Source organism: Mus musculus, chromosome 10 (genome assembly GCF_000001635.26).
Source record: "Mus musculus strain C57BL/6J chromosome 10, GRCm38.p6 C57BL/6J".
Lineage (NCBI taxonomy): Eukaryota > Metazoa > Chordata > Mammalia > Rodentia > Muridae > Mus > Mus musculus.
The window spans coordinates 128,458,671-128,472,270 of NC_000076.6; the positions used below are offsets into that span (position 1 = coordinate 128,458,671).

A 13,600-nucleotide genomic window follows, 5' to 3' on the forward strand; every position below is an offset into this window, starting at 1 on the left:
GCGCCACAATGCTTGAACCTGGGTCGAAGAATCGGGGCTCGCCAGCCGACTCCTAAAGCGGAGGCGACTGGCGAGACCCGAAGATCAGAGGGAGGAGACCCCTCACCTGACCCCCCCGGGTAGCACCAGGGGTGCTGGGTGCACCGGGACGAGGAGCGTCAGGGACACTCGTGGGTTGAAACAGGAATGGTTGGAAGGAACTTATTGGAGCGAAAGAGTTCCACGGGAACGTACGTGCCGGGGGCCACTCGGGGTTACGGGGCGGAGCTGCAGACCCGGGGCTCCCGGCTTCCCCGTGGAGTGGAACAGTAAGCCCCACTGCCGCTGCGAGACCAAGTCGGGGAGGGCTCCGCTGTCCTACAGCCGCGTCCTGCGAGACCCGGGGAAGCAGCCGGGCTGCCGCTGCGGGGAAGTCCGCCGAGCGCGCTCGGGCTCGCCCGCCTCCCACCGCCGCTGCTGCCGGGGTGTCCGCCGAGCGCGCTCGGGCTCGCCCGCCACCGCTACGCAGGGCCGCCGGCAGGGGGCGCTCCGCCGGCCGGGGCCCAGGCGGCGGGAGGCGGCGGTCGTGGCGGCGGGAGGCGGCGGGAGGCGGGCGGAGGAGGAGGCGGGAGCTGAGCTGAGCGGGGCGGGCGGCGGCGGGGCCCGAGCCCGAGAAGATGGCGGTGCGGAAGAAGGACGGCGGCCCCAACGTGAAGTACTACGAGGCCGCGGACACCGTGACCCAGTTCGACAACGTGCGGCTCTGGCTCGGCAAGAACTACAAGAAGGTACGCGGGCAGCGCCGCGCGGGGACAAAGGGCCCCTGGCCGCCGCTCCCGGGGCCGGCCCACCCTGCGGCGGCCGCCGCGCCCCTCCCCGAGGCCTCCCCGCGCCTCCCGCCCGCCCGCCCGCGCCCCTCCCCCACCCCTCCCCCACCGTGCCCTCTGCCCCGGTGCAGCGCAGCGGCGTTGGCGGGGGCGGCGGCGGCTCCGGGCGGCGGCCCGGGCCCGGCAGCCCTCGCCCTCCAGGCTGACCGGTGCCGCCGCGCGCCTCCTCCCCTCCGGTGTGCGAGCCGCGGGGCCCCCGCCGGAGCCCCGCGCCGAGCCAGACGCCAGAGCGGCCCAGGCCTCCCCGGTGGTGCTTTGTGTACGTCCTGAGACAGATGGCAGAGCAGGAGGGTAGACGGGCGCGGAGCAGGCCGTTGAAAAGCGTCTCTACCTGGGGAAATCACCTGTCTCCCAGGGTTACCCTAGTCTCCTTCTAAAGGGCTGCAAACCTCTCAGGGGACAGGACATGGCAGTCTAGGGCAGCAGCCCCTCCAACCCTCCTTTCATAATGAAGTCCTCTGCAAGCCAGCCAGCCTGGCATTGCTTTGGGTTTGAGGTCCAGAGGCTCGGATAAGCTTCATATCGCTAGTCCCCACCCCCACCCTGTAACTGGAAATAAGGATGGGGAACAAAAGGGTTCAAGAAGCCCTATCTATCTTTTTTTTTTTTTTTAACCAATTTTTATTCTTGTGTCTTCATGGTGTCTGGGCTTTTTTTCGTTTTTCTTTTTTGTCTTCGATATGGGCTGCTTCCTCACCAACCCCGGCTAAGGGTTCTTTTCCCTTGCTTTGTTTTACAGCCCCCAACTCTTGCTACTCCAGCCTTGCAGCCAGCCTGTCAGAGTACAGTGGACAGCTTCAGAAAGCTCCACTAATTCTGGTTTGAGTTTAGCCCTGAAACCATTTGGGGTCTCTCTGTTGGGTGTCAGACTCTTGACAAACAGCTGTTGGGTCTGTGACTTGTGTGCACCCTCAGCGTGAGGCTCTGGTTCCCAGTTTTCTGCCTTTGACCTTTTAAAGGGAGATCGGTCTAGGGTCTTGGTGTGAAGCCCCGAAGGCTTTGACAGCTGTGACCTGCTTCAGCTTTCAAGTGCTTAACTCTTTGTCATTTACTTCTCCCTTCACGGATCTCTTTATACCTCCCACCGAGAGGTGCTGACTCTAATTAGGGTAGAGGAAATAAGGGTCAAAAGGTAAAGAGAAAGTAGCTTCCTGGCTCAGTGAACAGAACAGAAAGGTAGGATCCCAGGTAGCAAGGTAGGTATGGTACGGAAGTGTTTGAGTTCACGGATTCCCGGCGGTTGTCTTACTACTTATTTATCAAGCTGGGTGGGTGGTCTGAGATCCTTGCTAGAGAGGAGACCCTACAATGCCAACCATGCCTGGCTTCAGTAGAAGCAAAATGTGCAGGCTTTAGTTTTTAAGTGAGCATGTCCTGCCTCACTCCCTTGCTCTCTTAACACACCATTATGGACGGAAGCCTAGTCTTTATCATGTTTCCCCCAAGAAATACATTGTTGTATCACTTAGAGACTCAAAGGGGTTTTTGTTTCCCTTGAGCTCCATCAACCTTCAGAATTTTTACAGTTGGTTGGAGGTGAGGTGCCGAGATAGCGGTGTCCTGCCATTCCAACGTCAGGGTACAGCCAAGGAAGAGTATAAAGCGTCACTCGCTGCCAGTCCTCAGTCCCGGTCACCTGGGCTGGTGGCAATAGGGTCCAGTCCCTCCTGAAGCCCTCTATATATAAACTAGACCTGTGGAGGGGAAGGCGCAATTCTGTCTGTTCCAGGTGCTTCCAGGAACTCACGGAGAGACGTGGGTGGTGGTAGAGAATTTATCTGGAATCTGTTTTTCTTCCCTTCCCTCCTTCCCAAGTACATACAAGCAGAACCGCCAACCAACAAGTCTCTGTCCAGCCTGGTGGTGCAGTTGCTCCAGTTTCAGGAAGAGGTTTTTGGCAAACATGTCAGCAACGCACCGCTTACTAAACTGCCGGTGAGTTCAAGGGGAGGGGGACAAATCCTCCGAACTGGGAAGAGGTTTTTCGTTTGTTTTGCTCTTTAAAAAAATTTTTTTTCTACGTGCCTGTAATCCAGAATTAGGGAGATTGAGACTGGCGAATCAAAAGTTGGAGACCAGACTGATCTATATAGCAATTCAAAGACAGTGTGTGTGTAGTACCATGTCGAAAAAGAAAAGCAAAACTCATCTTTTTCAAATTTCAAATTTTGGGGAGTTTTTTTTTTTTCCTTGTCCATCAATAGTCAGAGCATTACAGCTTGACCTAGCCCCCAGTTGATCATTCCTGTTATTTTAGAAAAACTTCACAACCCGTAGTAATCTGAGAATGTCAGGTTTAGTCCTGCAGTGTTTCTCTCTCTCTTTCATGGTTGTTCTTGGGGGCTGAAGAGATAGCTCAGTGGCTAAGAGCACTCACAGAGGACCTAGGTTCAATTCCTAGTACCCACATAGCAGCTTACAAACATCCCTAGCTTCCGTTCCAGGGCATCTGATGCCTTCTGAGCATCATGGGCATGCAGGAAAAGCACTCACACATGCAGAAGAAATAAATCCTAAACCGGGTGTGGTGGTGCATGCCTTTAATCCCAGCACTCGGGAGGCAGAGGCAGGCAGATTTCTGAGTTCGAGGCCAGCCTGGCCTACAAAGTGAGCTCCAGGACAGCCAGGGCTACACAGAGAAACCCTGTCTCGAAAAACAACATCAACAATAAAAAAGAAAGAAAGAAAGGAAGAAAGGAAGGAAGAAAGAAGCCCTAAAAAGTTAAAAAAAAAAAAAAAAGTGAGGCTTTAGGTCAGATATGGTGATACACCTGGAGTGTCCACTACTTAGAAGCCTGGTTCAGGAAGATTACTGATTCAAGCCAGCCTAGGAAACTTAACAACAACAACAAATTTAAGAAAAGGGATCCTGGAGGTATAGTCCTAACAGAGCACTTGTCTAAACTGTGAGAGGCCCTGAATTCTGTCTTTAGTAACACAAAGGAAGGGGTAGCCCAGTGGATAAAGTACCTAGAACTACTCACATGGGTGGAAGGAGAGAACCGACAGCCTGTGATGTCCATTAGTGTACACATACACACATAACATATATATTACACACACACACATATATACACATACATATCCATACATATAACATACATACACACATATACATACACACATACTATACATACTCACACATGACATACATAGAACACATACATACACACATACATACATACATAGAACACACACGACATACATAGAACACATACATACACATATGACATACATAAAACACATACATAGAACACATACACATACATACAGAGAGATAGAAATTCTAAATAAATAGGTAAGTAAATGTAATTCCTTAAAAGGAGGCACTGGAATTTAGATTTGCATAAACTTGCCTTTATAGTCTTGTGTGTGTGTGTATGTATGTATGTATGTATGTACAATGTAACTTTCACATACTTCTTCCCTGTCTCAATTTTGTAGATCAAATGTTTCCTAGATTTCAAAGCAGGAGGATCCCTCTGCCATATTCTTGCAGCTGCCTACAAATTCAAGAGTGACCAGGGATGGTGAGAATGCCTTTTCTCTCTCTGCCTTTCATATTTAGTTAAGAAAGAACTTTCTCTTATTTCCTGGGGTCCCTCTGAAGTGAAAGAACAATGTAGAAATTCTGTGTGTCTCTTATAGATCAGAAGAATAGATGTCATGGCCAAAGTAGTCTCCAAGCATGAATGAATTGGGAATGAGTTCTTATTCTTTTGGACTAAGCGTGGAGTGACTCACGCATTTGAGACCAGAACAACTGGGTTCCCTGTGATTTGAGTGAAATTTGTTACAAGAATACCTCCTAATTTCCCACTAGGAAGTTATATACCTTTGGGGCTAGAAAGATGGCTCAGTGGCTAAGAACCCTGCTGCTCTTCCAGAGAACTCGGTCCCATTCCCAGCAACCACATGACTCACACCCTTCTGTGACCCCACTCTCAGGGAATCCCATGACCTTTTCTGGCCTCTATAGGCACACTGCACACACATGGCACACAGATATACAAGCAGGCAAAAGACCCAAACATATAAAATAAAAACATAAACTAAACTAAAAAAAAAAAAGAAGAAGAAGAAGAAGAAGAAGAAAGTAAGGAAACAAAAAGGTTCCCCAGATATAAACTTACTAGATTATCATCCTTTTATAAGGCGGCGTTACGATTTCCAGAATCCATCACGCATGGACCGCAATGTGGAAATGTTCATGACCATTGAGAAGTCCTTGGTACAGGTAATATACAAGCACATCCCCCATCCATTTCCCTCCCTTCGTTAAGAGTACAAAATAGCTCTTCCTCATCTTGTCTATGTCTCCTCTTCACAGAATAATTGCCTGTCACGACCTAACATTTTCCTCTGCCCAGAAATTGAGCCCAAACTGCTAGGGAAATTAAAAGACATTGTTAAGAGACACCAGGTGAGTGGGAGGCAGGGTGAGTAACTCAGAGGTTTCTGAAGTAGGTGACTGGTTTACACAATGTTAGCACGGTTTCTCATGACTGATAGTGTTTCTGTTGGGAAGCAGCTTGTAGTACCATACAAGCTTCCCACACTCCTGCGCTGTGGCCTTTCTGGTTAGAGTGAGAGTTAAGTCTTTGAGCAGCGCTTGTCCTGTTTGCTCCATTCCTCAGGTTTGGTGGGTTTATCAAGGGTTGCTCTTTCACCCTGCTTTGACCTGGGTGATAGAGAATGTCTTCCACTGAACTAGAGATACCTGATTTCAGAAAAATCCAACCTGGGAATCAGCTGTAGTGGTGTATCCTAGCACTTGGGAAGTAGAAACAGAAGGATCAAGAGTTCAAAGTTCCCTTGGCTACATAGTATGTTCAGGTCTGCCTGGAGTGTCAAGTGATACTGTTAAAACAGCCTCAATAAATCTCTGCTCTTTGGAGCTCCTTTTAAATAAGCAGATCTTATGGAATAGGCACTCATAGCCCACTTTGAATTTCCTATAGGTCTGATGGGTCAATGGGTAAAGTAAGTTCTTATTGTGCAAGCATGAAGTCTGGATGCCCAGAACGCATGGAAAATGTGGGTGTTACGGCTCATACCTAGAAGTGCCAGCCAGGAGGGAGGAGCAGGTAGATCCTGAGGGCTCATTAGCCAGCCAGCCTAGCTGAAAAGACAAGCCCCCAGTTCACTGTCACATTTCTGAAGTAGGTGACTGGTAGAGAGTAATAAGGGACACTTGTGGTTGACCTGTAGCTTGTGCATGACCACAGACAGTATACTACACATCTGTGCAGAGGGTTAGTCTTTAGCTTTTCTCCAGTGCTAACACATCATTAATACTGTGCTTCTTTGCCACTTAGGTGGTGTTGCAAGAAAATACAAACTAATTTTAATACCACTTCAGGAAAGATGTAATTTGAAAGGCAGATCTGGTTACATTTTAGTTGTTTTTATTTTCTTTCTTTCTTTTTCTTTTTTTTTTTTTTTTTTTTGAGATAGGGTTTCTCTGTGTAGCCCTGGCTGTCCTGGAACTCACTCTGTAGACCGGGGTGGCCTCAAACTCAGAAACCTGCCTGCCTCTGCCTCTTGAGTGCTGGGATTAAAGGCTACTAGAGAATACTTCAAAAGGAAGTAGATTTACTGCTTTTCCTTGTGCTTCCAGGGAACCATCTCTGAGGATAAGAGCAATGCCTCCCATGTTGTGTATCCTGTCCCAGGGAACCTAGAAGAAGGTGAGACTTGGGTTTTTGTGGCCTCTGCTGTGATAACTTGGGCTTTCTGTCACATAAAGGACTACTTACATCCTGATATAACACCTATGGTTATGAGCCTCGAAATCCTGAATTCCTGTTACTGAGTCTCCTGCACATCAGCAGAATGCTTAGTTAGAGCCTGTGTCCAGTCATTTTTCCCTTCAGCATATCTCTCTCTTCTATCCTCAGAGGAATGGGTACGGCCAGTCATGAAGAGGGATAAACAGGTTCTTCTGCACTGGGGCTACTATCCTGACAGGTGAGGACGGGTTCTCAAGAGCAGACACAGGTCCGTGTGGCAGAGCAAGGAGGCCTGAGTCAATTGTTTATTTACTTATTTGGGTTTTTTTGGGATACAGAATCTTGCCATGTAATCCAGGCTGGTAAAGAACTTGCTATCTAGATTGTGCTGGCCTCAGACGTGAAGCAGTCCTTGTACCTGAACCTCCTGAGAGCTGGGATTAAAGGCGTGAGCCACCCACTGGCTTTGTGTGTGTGTGTTTGTTCGCTTTTGTCTTTTTAGCTTTAATTTTTAGTTTATGTGTACGGTTGTTTTGCGTGCTTGTATGTCTGTACGCCTGAAACTAGAGATATAGATTGTTATGAACCATGTGGGTGCTGGAAACCAAACCTGGGCCCTGTACAAGAGCAGTAATTGCTTTAAATACTGAGCCATCTCTCTAGCCAATGCTTCTTGGTGTTTTGTTTGTTTGTCTGTTTGTTGTGAGACCAAATCTTAGAGCCAAAGTCATCTAGAACATCTCCCTTTACCTCCTCAGTGCTTGGATTGCTTAGGAGAGCCACCATGCCCAGCGCCCAGTTCCCAGTGTTTGCTCTTTGTTAGTTTTTCAAGATAGGGTTTTTCTATGTAACAGCCCTGGCTGTCCTGGAACTCACAGAGATCCATGTGCCTCTGTTCTCCAAGATCTGGATAAAGATGTGTACCACCGTCAAGACAGGATCTCACTATGTAATTTCAGCCAACCTGGAATTCACCATGTAGACCAGACTGGCTTCAAACTCAGAGATCTGCCCACCTCTGCCTCCTGAGTGCTGGGATTAAAGGCATAGGCCACCACCACCACCTGGCTCTAATTGTCTTTTAAATGTGTGTCTTTTTGTGTGCATGGGCGAGCATGCACAGGGACAAGAGGATAACCTCAAGTTCATCCTTAGGAACGTTGCCCACTTTCTTTAAGATAGGGTCTCTCATTAGCCTGGTACTCCCCAATTAAGCTAGGTAACATGGCCAGAGAGACTTGGAGATCCTCTGTACCTTTGAAACACTGCAGTGGCCAGCACCAACATTGTTTGTTTGTTTAATTTTATGTGTGTGAGTGCCCACATTTATGTATGTATGTGTGTCACATGAATGCCTGGTGTCTGCAGAGGTCAGAAGAGAACACCTACAGATTCTCTTGAACTAGAGTTATAGGTAGTTTTCAGTCATAATGTAGGTGCTGGGAACTGATCCCAGGTTCTCTGCCAGAGCAACAATTATTCTCCCCCCAACCTTTTTAAAATTTTTTTCTTTTCTCTCTTTTTTTTAAATTAGATATTTTCTTTATTTACATTTCAAATATTAGCCCCTTTCCTAGTTTCTCCTCCGAAAATCCCCTGTCCCCTCCCCACTCCCCATGCTCCCCAACCCGCCCACTCCCGCTTCCCTGCCCTGGCATTCCTCTACACTGGGGCATAGAACCTTCACAGACCAAGGGCCTCTCCTCCCATTGATGACCGACTAGGCCATCCTCTGCTACATATGCAGCTAGAGCCATGAGTCTCTCCTTTCTTTGATTGGTGGTTTAGTTCCAGGGAGCTCTGGGGGTACTGGTTAGTTCATATTTATGTTCCTCCTAGCAACAATTGCTCTTAACTGCTGAGCCATCTCTTCAGCTCCGTGCCCAGCATTTTTATATAGGTTCTAGGTTATATATATTTTTTTTTTTTTTTTTTTATTATATGTAAGTACACTGTAGCTGTCTTCAGACACACCAGAAGAGGGCGTCAGATCTTGTTACGGATGGTTGTGAGCCACCATGTGGTTGCTGGGATTTGAACTGCAGACCTTCGGAAGAGCAGTCGGGTGCTCTTACTCACTGAGCCATCTCACCAGCCCCCCCAGTTCAATTTTATGTTCTGTTTTATCATGCATACATACATACATACTTACATACATACTTACATACATAAACACATACTTACATGCATACTTACATACATACATACATACATACTTACATACATACATACATACTTACATACTTACACACATACATACATACTTACATACTTACACACATACATACATACATACATACATACATACACACACACATACTTACATACATACTTAAGACAAGATCTCACATAGATGTACCAGCTTCTCCCCCTGAGTGCTGTGATTAGAGGATTGCTCTCTCACGCCTGACCTTCTTTTTCTTACTCTGTGTGTGTGTGTGTGTGTGTGTGTGTGTGTGTGTGTGTGTGTGTGTGTGTGTATTCAGGATTGGGATCCTATGCTTTCCTTCCAGGTTGGGTCCCAGAGATGTAGCTCCGGTCACCAGGCTTGTGTGGCAAGCACTTTCTGCCAAGTCATCCCTCTGGGTCATGTTCATATGTTTTGATAATTAAATGTAAAACAAAGGCAAGCATGGTATAACACATCTGCACTCTCAACACTTTAGGAATCAAAGATCAGGAAATCAAAGTCATTTTCAGTTTCCTTGGAAGTTTAGAGCCAGCCTAAGCTATGTGAAGTTTAGGGCCAGCCTAAGCTATGTGAAGTTGTATCTTAGAACAAAAGTTAAAACAGTATAGTAGTAGGAAATGTTTCCACAAATGTATATAATACTCTATAAAGGCTATTATGCAGCCTTTAAAGTGACAGAATACAGTTAGTTTATAGGGAAATTTAAGTGAGAAAGGGAAGTTAGCATCTACAGCTAGAGCTCCCCAGAAGGTAGAGACAGGAGCCTAGGACTTCTAAGCTCTTCTGGGAGACATAGTGTGACCTCTCTTTCAGGGAGCAAAACAAAACAAATACAAATGTAATATAGTTGTAATTACATTTGAAGAAGTGGTTGGTTATAGCTTACCCTGATGCACAGGTCTCACTTTAGACTTAAGGGAATCCTGCCTCAGTTTCCCATAGTCACCAATGTTAGATTGTCTTCATACGTTTTGGGAAACTTTTTGTGCTCTGTTTTATTTCTTGGTTGACTGGTTTGCTTTTGGTTTTTGAGATGGTCTCACTCTGCTGTTCATACTGAGTCGGACACAAGACCCTCCTGAGTACTGGGATCCCAGGCTTACATCACCACGCCTGGCTTTCGAGTTTTTGTTCCTGTTTTATTGTTGATAGTTTCATGGGTCCAAGAGCCTGTCTGTGCTCGCCAAGTACTCTACCACTGAGCCACCTCTAGCCCTCCTTTACATTTTTATTATGGTACAAGCTCCTGCTACACTGACCAGGCCGGCCTTAGGCTGCACTTCGCTCCCGGCAGTCCATCTCCGTCTCCATCTCACACTGAATCTTTTCTGGCAGCTACGACACGTGGATCCCAGCGAGTGAAATTGAAGCATCTGTGGAGGACGCTCCCACTCCTGAGAAACCGAGGAAGGTGAGCTCTCCTGGTCCCCTCCACCCCACTCAGGACCAGCCTTCTCTGTCAGAGGAGCTGGGACTCTGTAAGAGTTTCTAGACAGAGCCGTGGCTTCTGATAACTCTGACACGGACTGCCCTGTGTGTGCTTCAGGTCCATGCGAAGTGGATCCTCGACACCGACACATTCAACGAGTGGATGAATGAGGAAGACTACGAAGTCAGTGACGACAAAAGCCCAGTCTCCCGCAGGAAGAAGATCTCAGCCAAGACGCTGACAGACGAGGTGAGCTCTGCTCCTCCCTGTCAGAGCTCTTAGCTTACACCTGAGGCAAGCCTTGCTGGGAACTGGAGGGTAAACTGCTGCTCATCCCACGTCCTGTTGTGCAGGTAAACAGCCCAGATTCAGACAGACGAGACAAGAAGGGGGGCAACTATAAGAAGAGGAAGCGCTCTCCCTCTCCTTCACCCACCCCAGAGGCTAAGAAGAAAAACGCTAAGAAAGGGTAAGCTACCTCCTGTGCCCACACGCGCTGTCCTGATGCCATCTCAAAGGAAAGACAATGCTTTTTGAAGTCACTGGCCCCTGGCTGGTGTCTGAGAGGAGGGTGAGGGAACCTTCATGTGCCTGCTTGATGGTTTTAGTCCTAGTTATCATTAAACTGAAAGAAAGCTTAGTCACCCAACAGGAAAAATCCCATTACTCTGCACGTACCAGTTTCCATTCCACCCAGCTCTGCCAGGACCGTTCTCTCTCTCTTTCCTTCTTATAAACTTCTCTAACTTTCAAGAATTTTACTTTTTCCTTCCCAGACCCTCAACACCTTATACCAAGTCAAAGCGAGGCCACAGAGAAGAGGAACAAGAAGACCTGACAAAAGACATGGATGAGCCCTCTCCAGTCCCAAACGTGGAAGAGGTGACACTCCCCAAAACAGGTATGGGCCAGGCTGAGCTCTCAGGCCAACCCCCACCCTCTCCCGTCCCTGACTGTTTTTCCAGATCTGAAGTAGCATTTCCTCTGCAAAGCTGGTTAGTGAAATTATCTCTTACTCTATATCCATGTCTCCCGTGGACCTGCTTTGCCACTGATAGCAGTTGTGTGCAAACTCTGTTTTTCTGTGCTGAGAATCAAACCTAGGAGCTCCTGTGTACTAGCAAATGCTCTACAGCTGAGCCACACCTCCAACCTCCAAATCCTGTTCTGTATGTACTTATATGTGTTGGCCGGTGGTCAACTTCAAGTGTCATTGTTCAGGAGCCTCTGTCTTGTGTTTTTAACATTTATTCGTGTGTGTGTGTGTGTGTGTGTGTGTGTGTGTGTGTGTGTGTGTGTGTGTGTATGTATGTGTGTGTGTATGTGTGTGTGTGTGTGTATGTGTGTGAGTGTGTGTGTATGTGTGTGGGGGTGTGTATGTGTGTGTGTGTGAACTTGCCACAGTGCACATGCGGAGGTCACTGACAACCTGTAGGACTGGGACTTGGTTTCTTCTTCCAAGAACTTGTGGGTTCGAGGCATTGGTATCTCTGTGCACTGAACCATCACGCCAACCTCTGCCTTCTGTTCTGAGACCTGGGGCTTGCAGACCAGGCTAGTTTGGCTTGTCAGGAACCCTCGGGGATCTCCTCTCTGCTTCCCCGACATTGCGGTTACAAGTCTGTGCCACTGTGCCTGGCATCTCACACGGGTTTTGAGGAGTGATCAGATCTTCCAGGGCTGTGCAGAAAGTGCTTTACTGACTGAGCCATCTCTACTCTGATGGGTGTTGGATTATACATCCCATCAGTAAAATATATTTCAGGCAAATTATGCAAATTACACTTTAGGGCAATTTTAAAAGCATAAGCAAACATTATTATTAAGAAAAGGAGTGGGGACTGGGCTGTTGGGTCAGTGGTTAAGAGCAATTACTACTCTTTCAGAGGACTCAGGTTTGATTCCCAGTGCCACAACAGTGGTTCACAACTGTCTAATTCCACTACCATTGGATCCAGCACTCTCTTCTGGCTTCTGCAGGCCCTGCATACAGATGGTGCACAAGCATACATTCTGGCAAAACAATCACATACATAAAAATAACTCAGAAAAAATGAAATGATAAAAATCTATCAGGGCACATGCCTTTTTAATTTTAGCACTTGGGAGGTAGAGGCAGGCACATCTCTGGGTTCAAGACCAGCCTGGTCTACATAGTAAATTCCAGAACAGCAGGGCTATACAGAGAAACCTGTCTCAAAAAAAAAAAAAGAAAAAGAAAAAAGAAACAGTTAAAATCTTTATTTAAAAAAATATTTTAAAACAGTGTTGGGAGACTGAAGAGATGGCTGAGCAATTAAGAGTGCTTGCTGTTTCCAGAGTACCCAAGTTTGGTCTTTAGCACCTCTGTAGATGGCTCCTAACTATCTGTACCTCCAGCCCCAGAGGATCTGGGTCTGTCCTCTCTCCTGGGCTCTATGGACACCTGCACACACACACACACACACACACACACACACTCTCACACACCATCATATCTTCTCACAGACACATGCAGATATACATAAATAAAAATCAATATGAAGAAAACATAACTAAGGATGAATGTGGTGGCTTGGTGGATAACCGTACTTGCCACACGAGCCTGAGGACCTGAGTTTGAACCCTGGAACCCATAGCAAAATTCAGGAGCGTGTGCCTGTCATCCTAACAGTCCCACAGCTAAGTGGGATGTGAACAGGCCCAAAGCGTCCATGAGAAGCATAGTCGCAGAAACAAGAGGGAGACCTTGCCTCAAAACCAGCTGGAAGGAGAGTACTGACTCTGAAAGTTACCCTCTGGCTTCCACACATGTAGCATGGCTTGTGTATGTGCACACACATGCACACACACAAAACTAACCAATCTACTTGTCCATCCTTGCAAAGCAAAGTAGCTGGACTGGGCAGCTGCTTAGTCGAGATTTTGTCCAGTGTGTATGAAGCCCTGAGTCCAGGACAGTGCACTGCAGCCCTGTAATCCTGCACTGTGAAGCAGGGGAGCTGCTATTTGAAAGCTATCCTCCACTACATATCAAGTTTTGGGTTAGTCTAGGATACATGAGACCCTGTCTCCAAATAAATAAATAAAATAAAATGATGGCTCATGATGAGGACCTGAGTCGACCTTAGTACCTTATAAAAAGCTGAGCAAGGTAGTTTGTGCTATAATCCCAATACTGAGGGGGAGGCAGGAGGAAGCCAGGGCCTTGCTGGCTAGCCAGTCTAACTGCATCGGTGAGCTCCAGATTCACTGAGAAATTGTCTGAACAAACATAGGAAAGTGGTAGAAGATAACACCAGTGTAGACCTCTGACCTCCACATAAACACACATAATAAATTTGAAATTTTTAGAAAGAGAAATGTGGGGCTTGAGAAGTCTCAGCAGTTAAGAGCATACTGC

The 13,600-nt window shown here is 47.3% G+C and overlaps 1 protein-coding gene and 1 non-coding gene across 10 annotated transcripts in view; both read left to right on the forward strand.

Annotated features, from left to right (window-relative positions):
* Positions 1 to 9: 9 nt before the first annotated feature.
* Mir8105 (microRNA 8105) lies at positions 10 to 98 on the forward strand. Its single transcript, NR_106183.1, has one exon. It is a non-coding gene; the product is annotated as a microRNA 8105 (primary transcript).
* A 413-nt stretch (positions 99 to 511) lies between these two features.
* Positions 512 to 13,600, forward strand: part of Smarcc2 (SWI/SNF related, matrix associated, actin dependent regulator of chromatin, subfamily c, member 2) — a 31,410-nt gene continuing 18,321 nt past the window's right edge. For 5 of the 9 annotated variants that reach the window (XM_006514023.4, XM_006514021.4, XM_006514024.4 and 2 more), the window contains exons 1-11: positions 512 to 767; positions 2,682 to 2,801; positions 4,311 to 4,396; positions 5,022 to 5,103; positions 5,197 to 5,289; positions 6,487 to 6,556; positions 6,767 to 6,836; positions 10,125 to 10,200; positions 10,336 to 10,467; positions 10,572 to 10,687; positions 10,995 to 11,119. In XM_006514023.4, the coding sequence (XP_006514086.1) occupies positions 657 to 767; positions 2,682 to 2,801; positions 4,311 to 4,396; positions 5,022 to 5,103; positions 5,197 to 5,289; positions 6,487 to 6,556; positions 6,767 to 6,836; positions 10,125 to 10,200; positions 10,336 to 10,467; positions 10,572 to 10,687; positions 10,995 to 11,119 (1,081 nt within the window). In that variant the 5' untranslated portion in view covers positions 512 to 656. The remainder of the gene's footprint in view (positions 768 to 2,681; positions 2,802 to 4,310; positions 4,397 to 5,021; positions 5,104 to 5,196; positions 5,290 to 6,486; positions 6,557 to 6,766; positions 6,837 to 10,124; positions 10,201 to 10,335; positions 10,468 to 10,571; positions 10,688 to 10,994; positions 11,120 to 13,600) is intronic. The other 4 variants (NM_001114096.1, NM_001114097.1, NM_198160.2 and 1 more) reach the window with 2 other exon arrangements.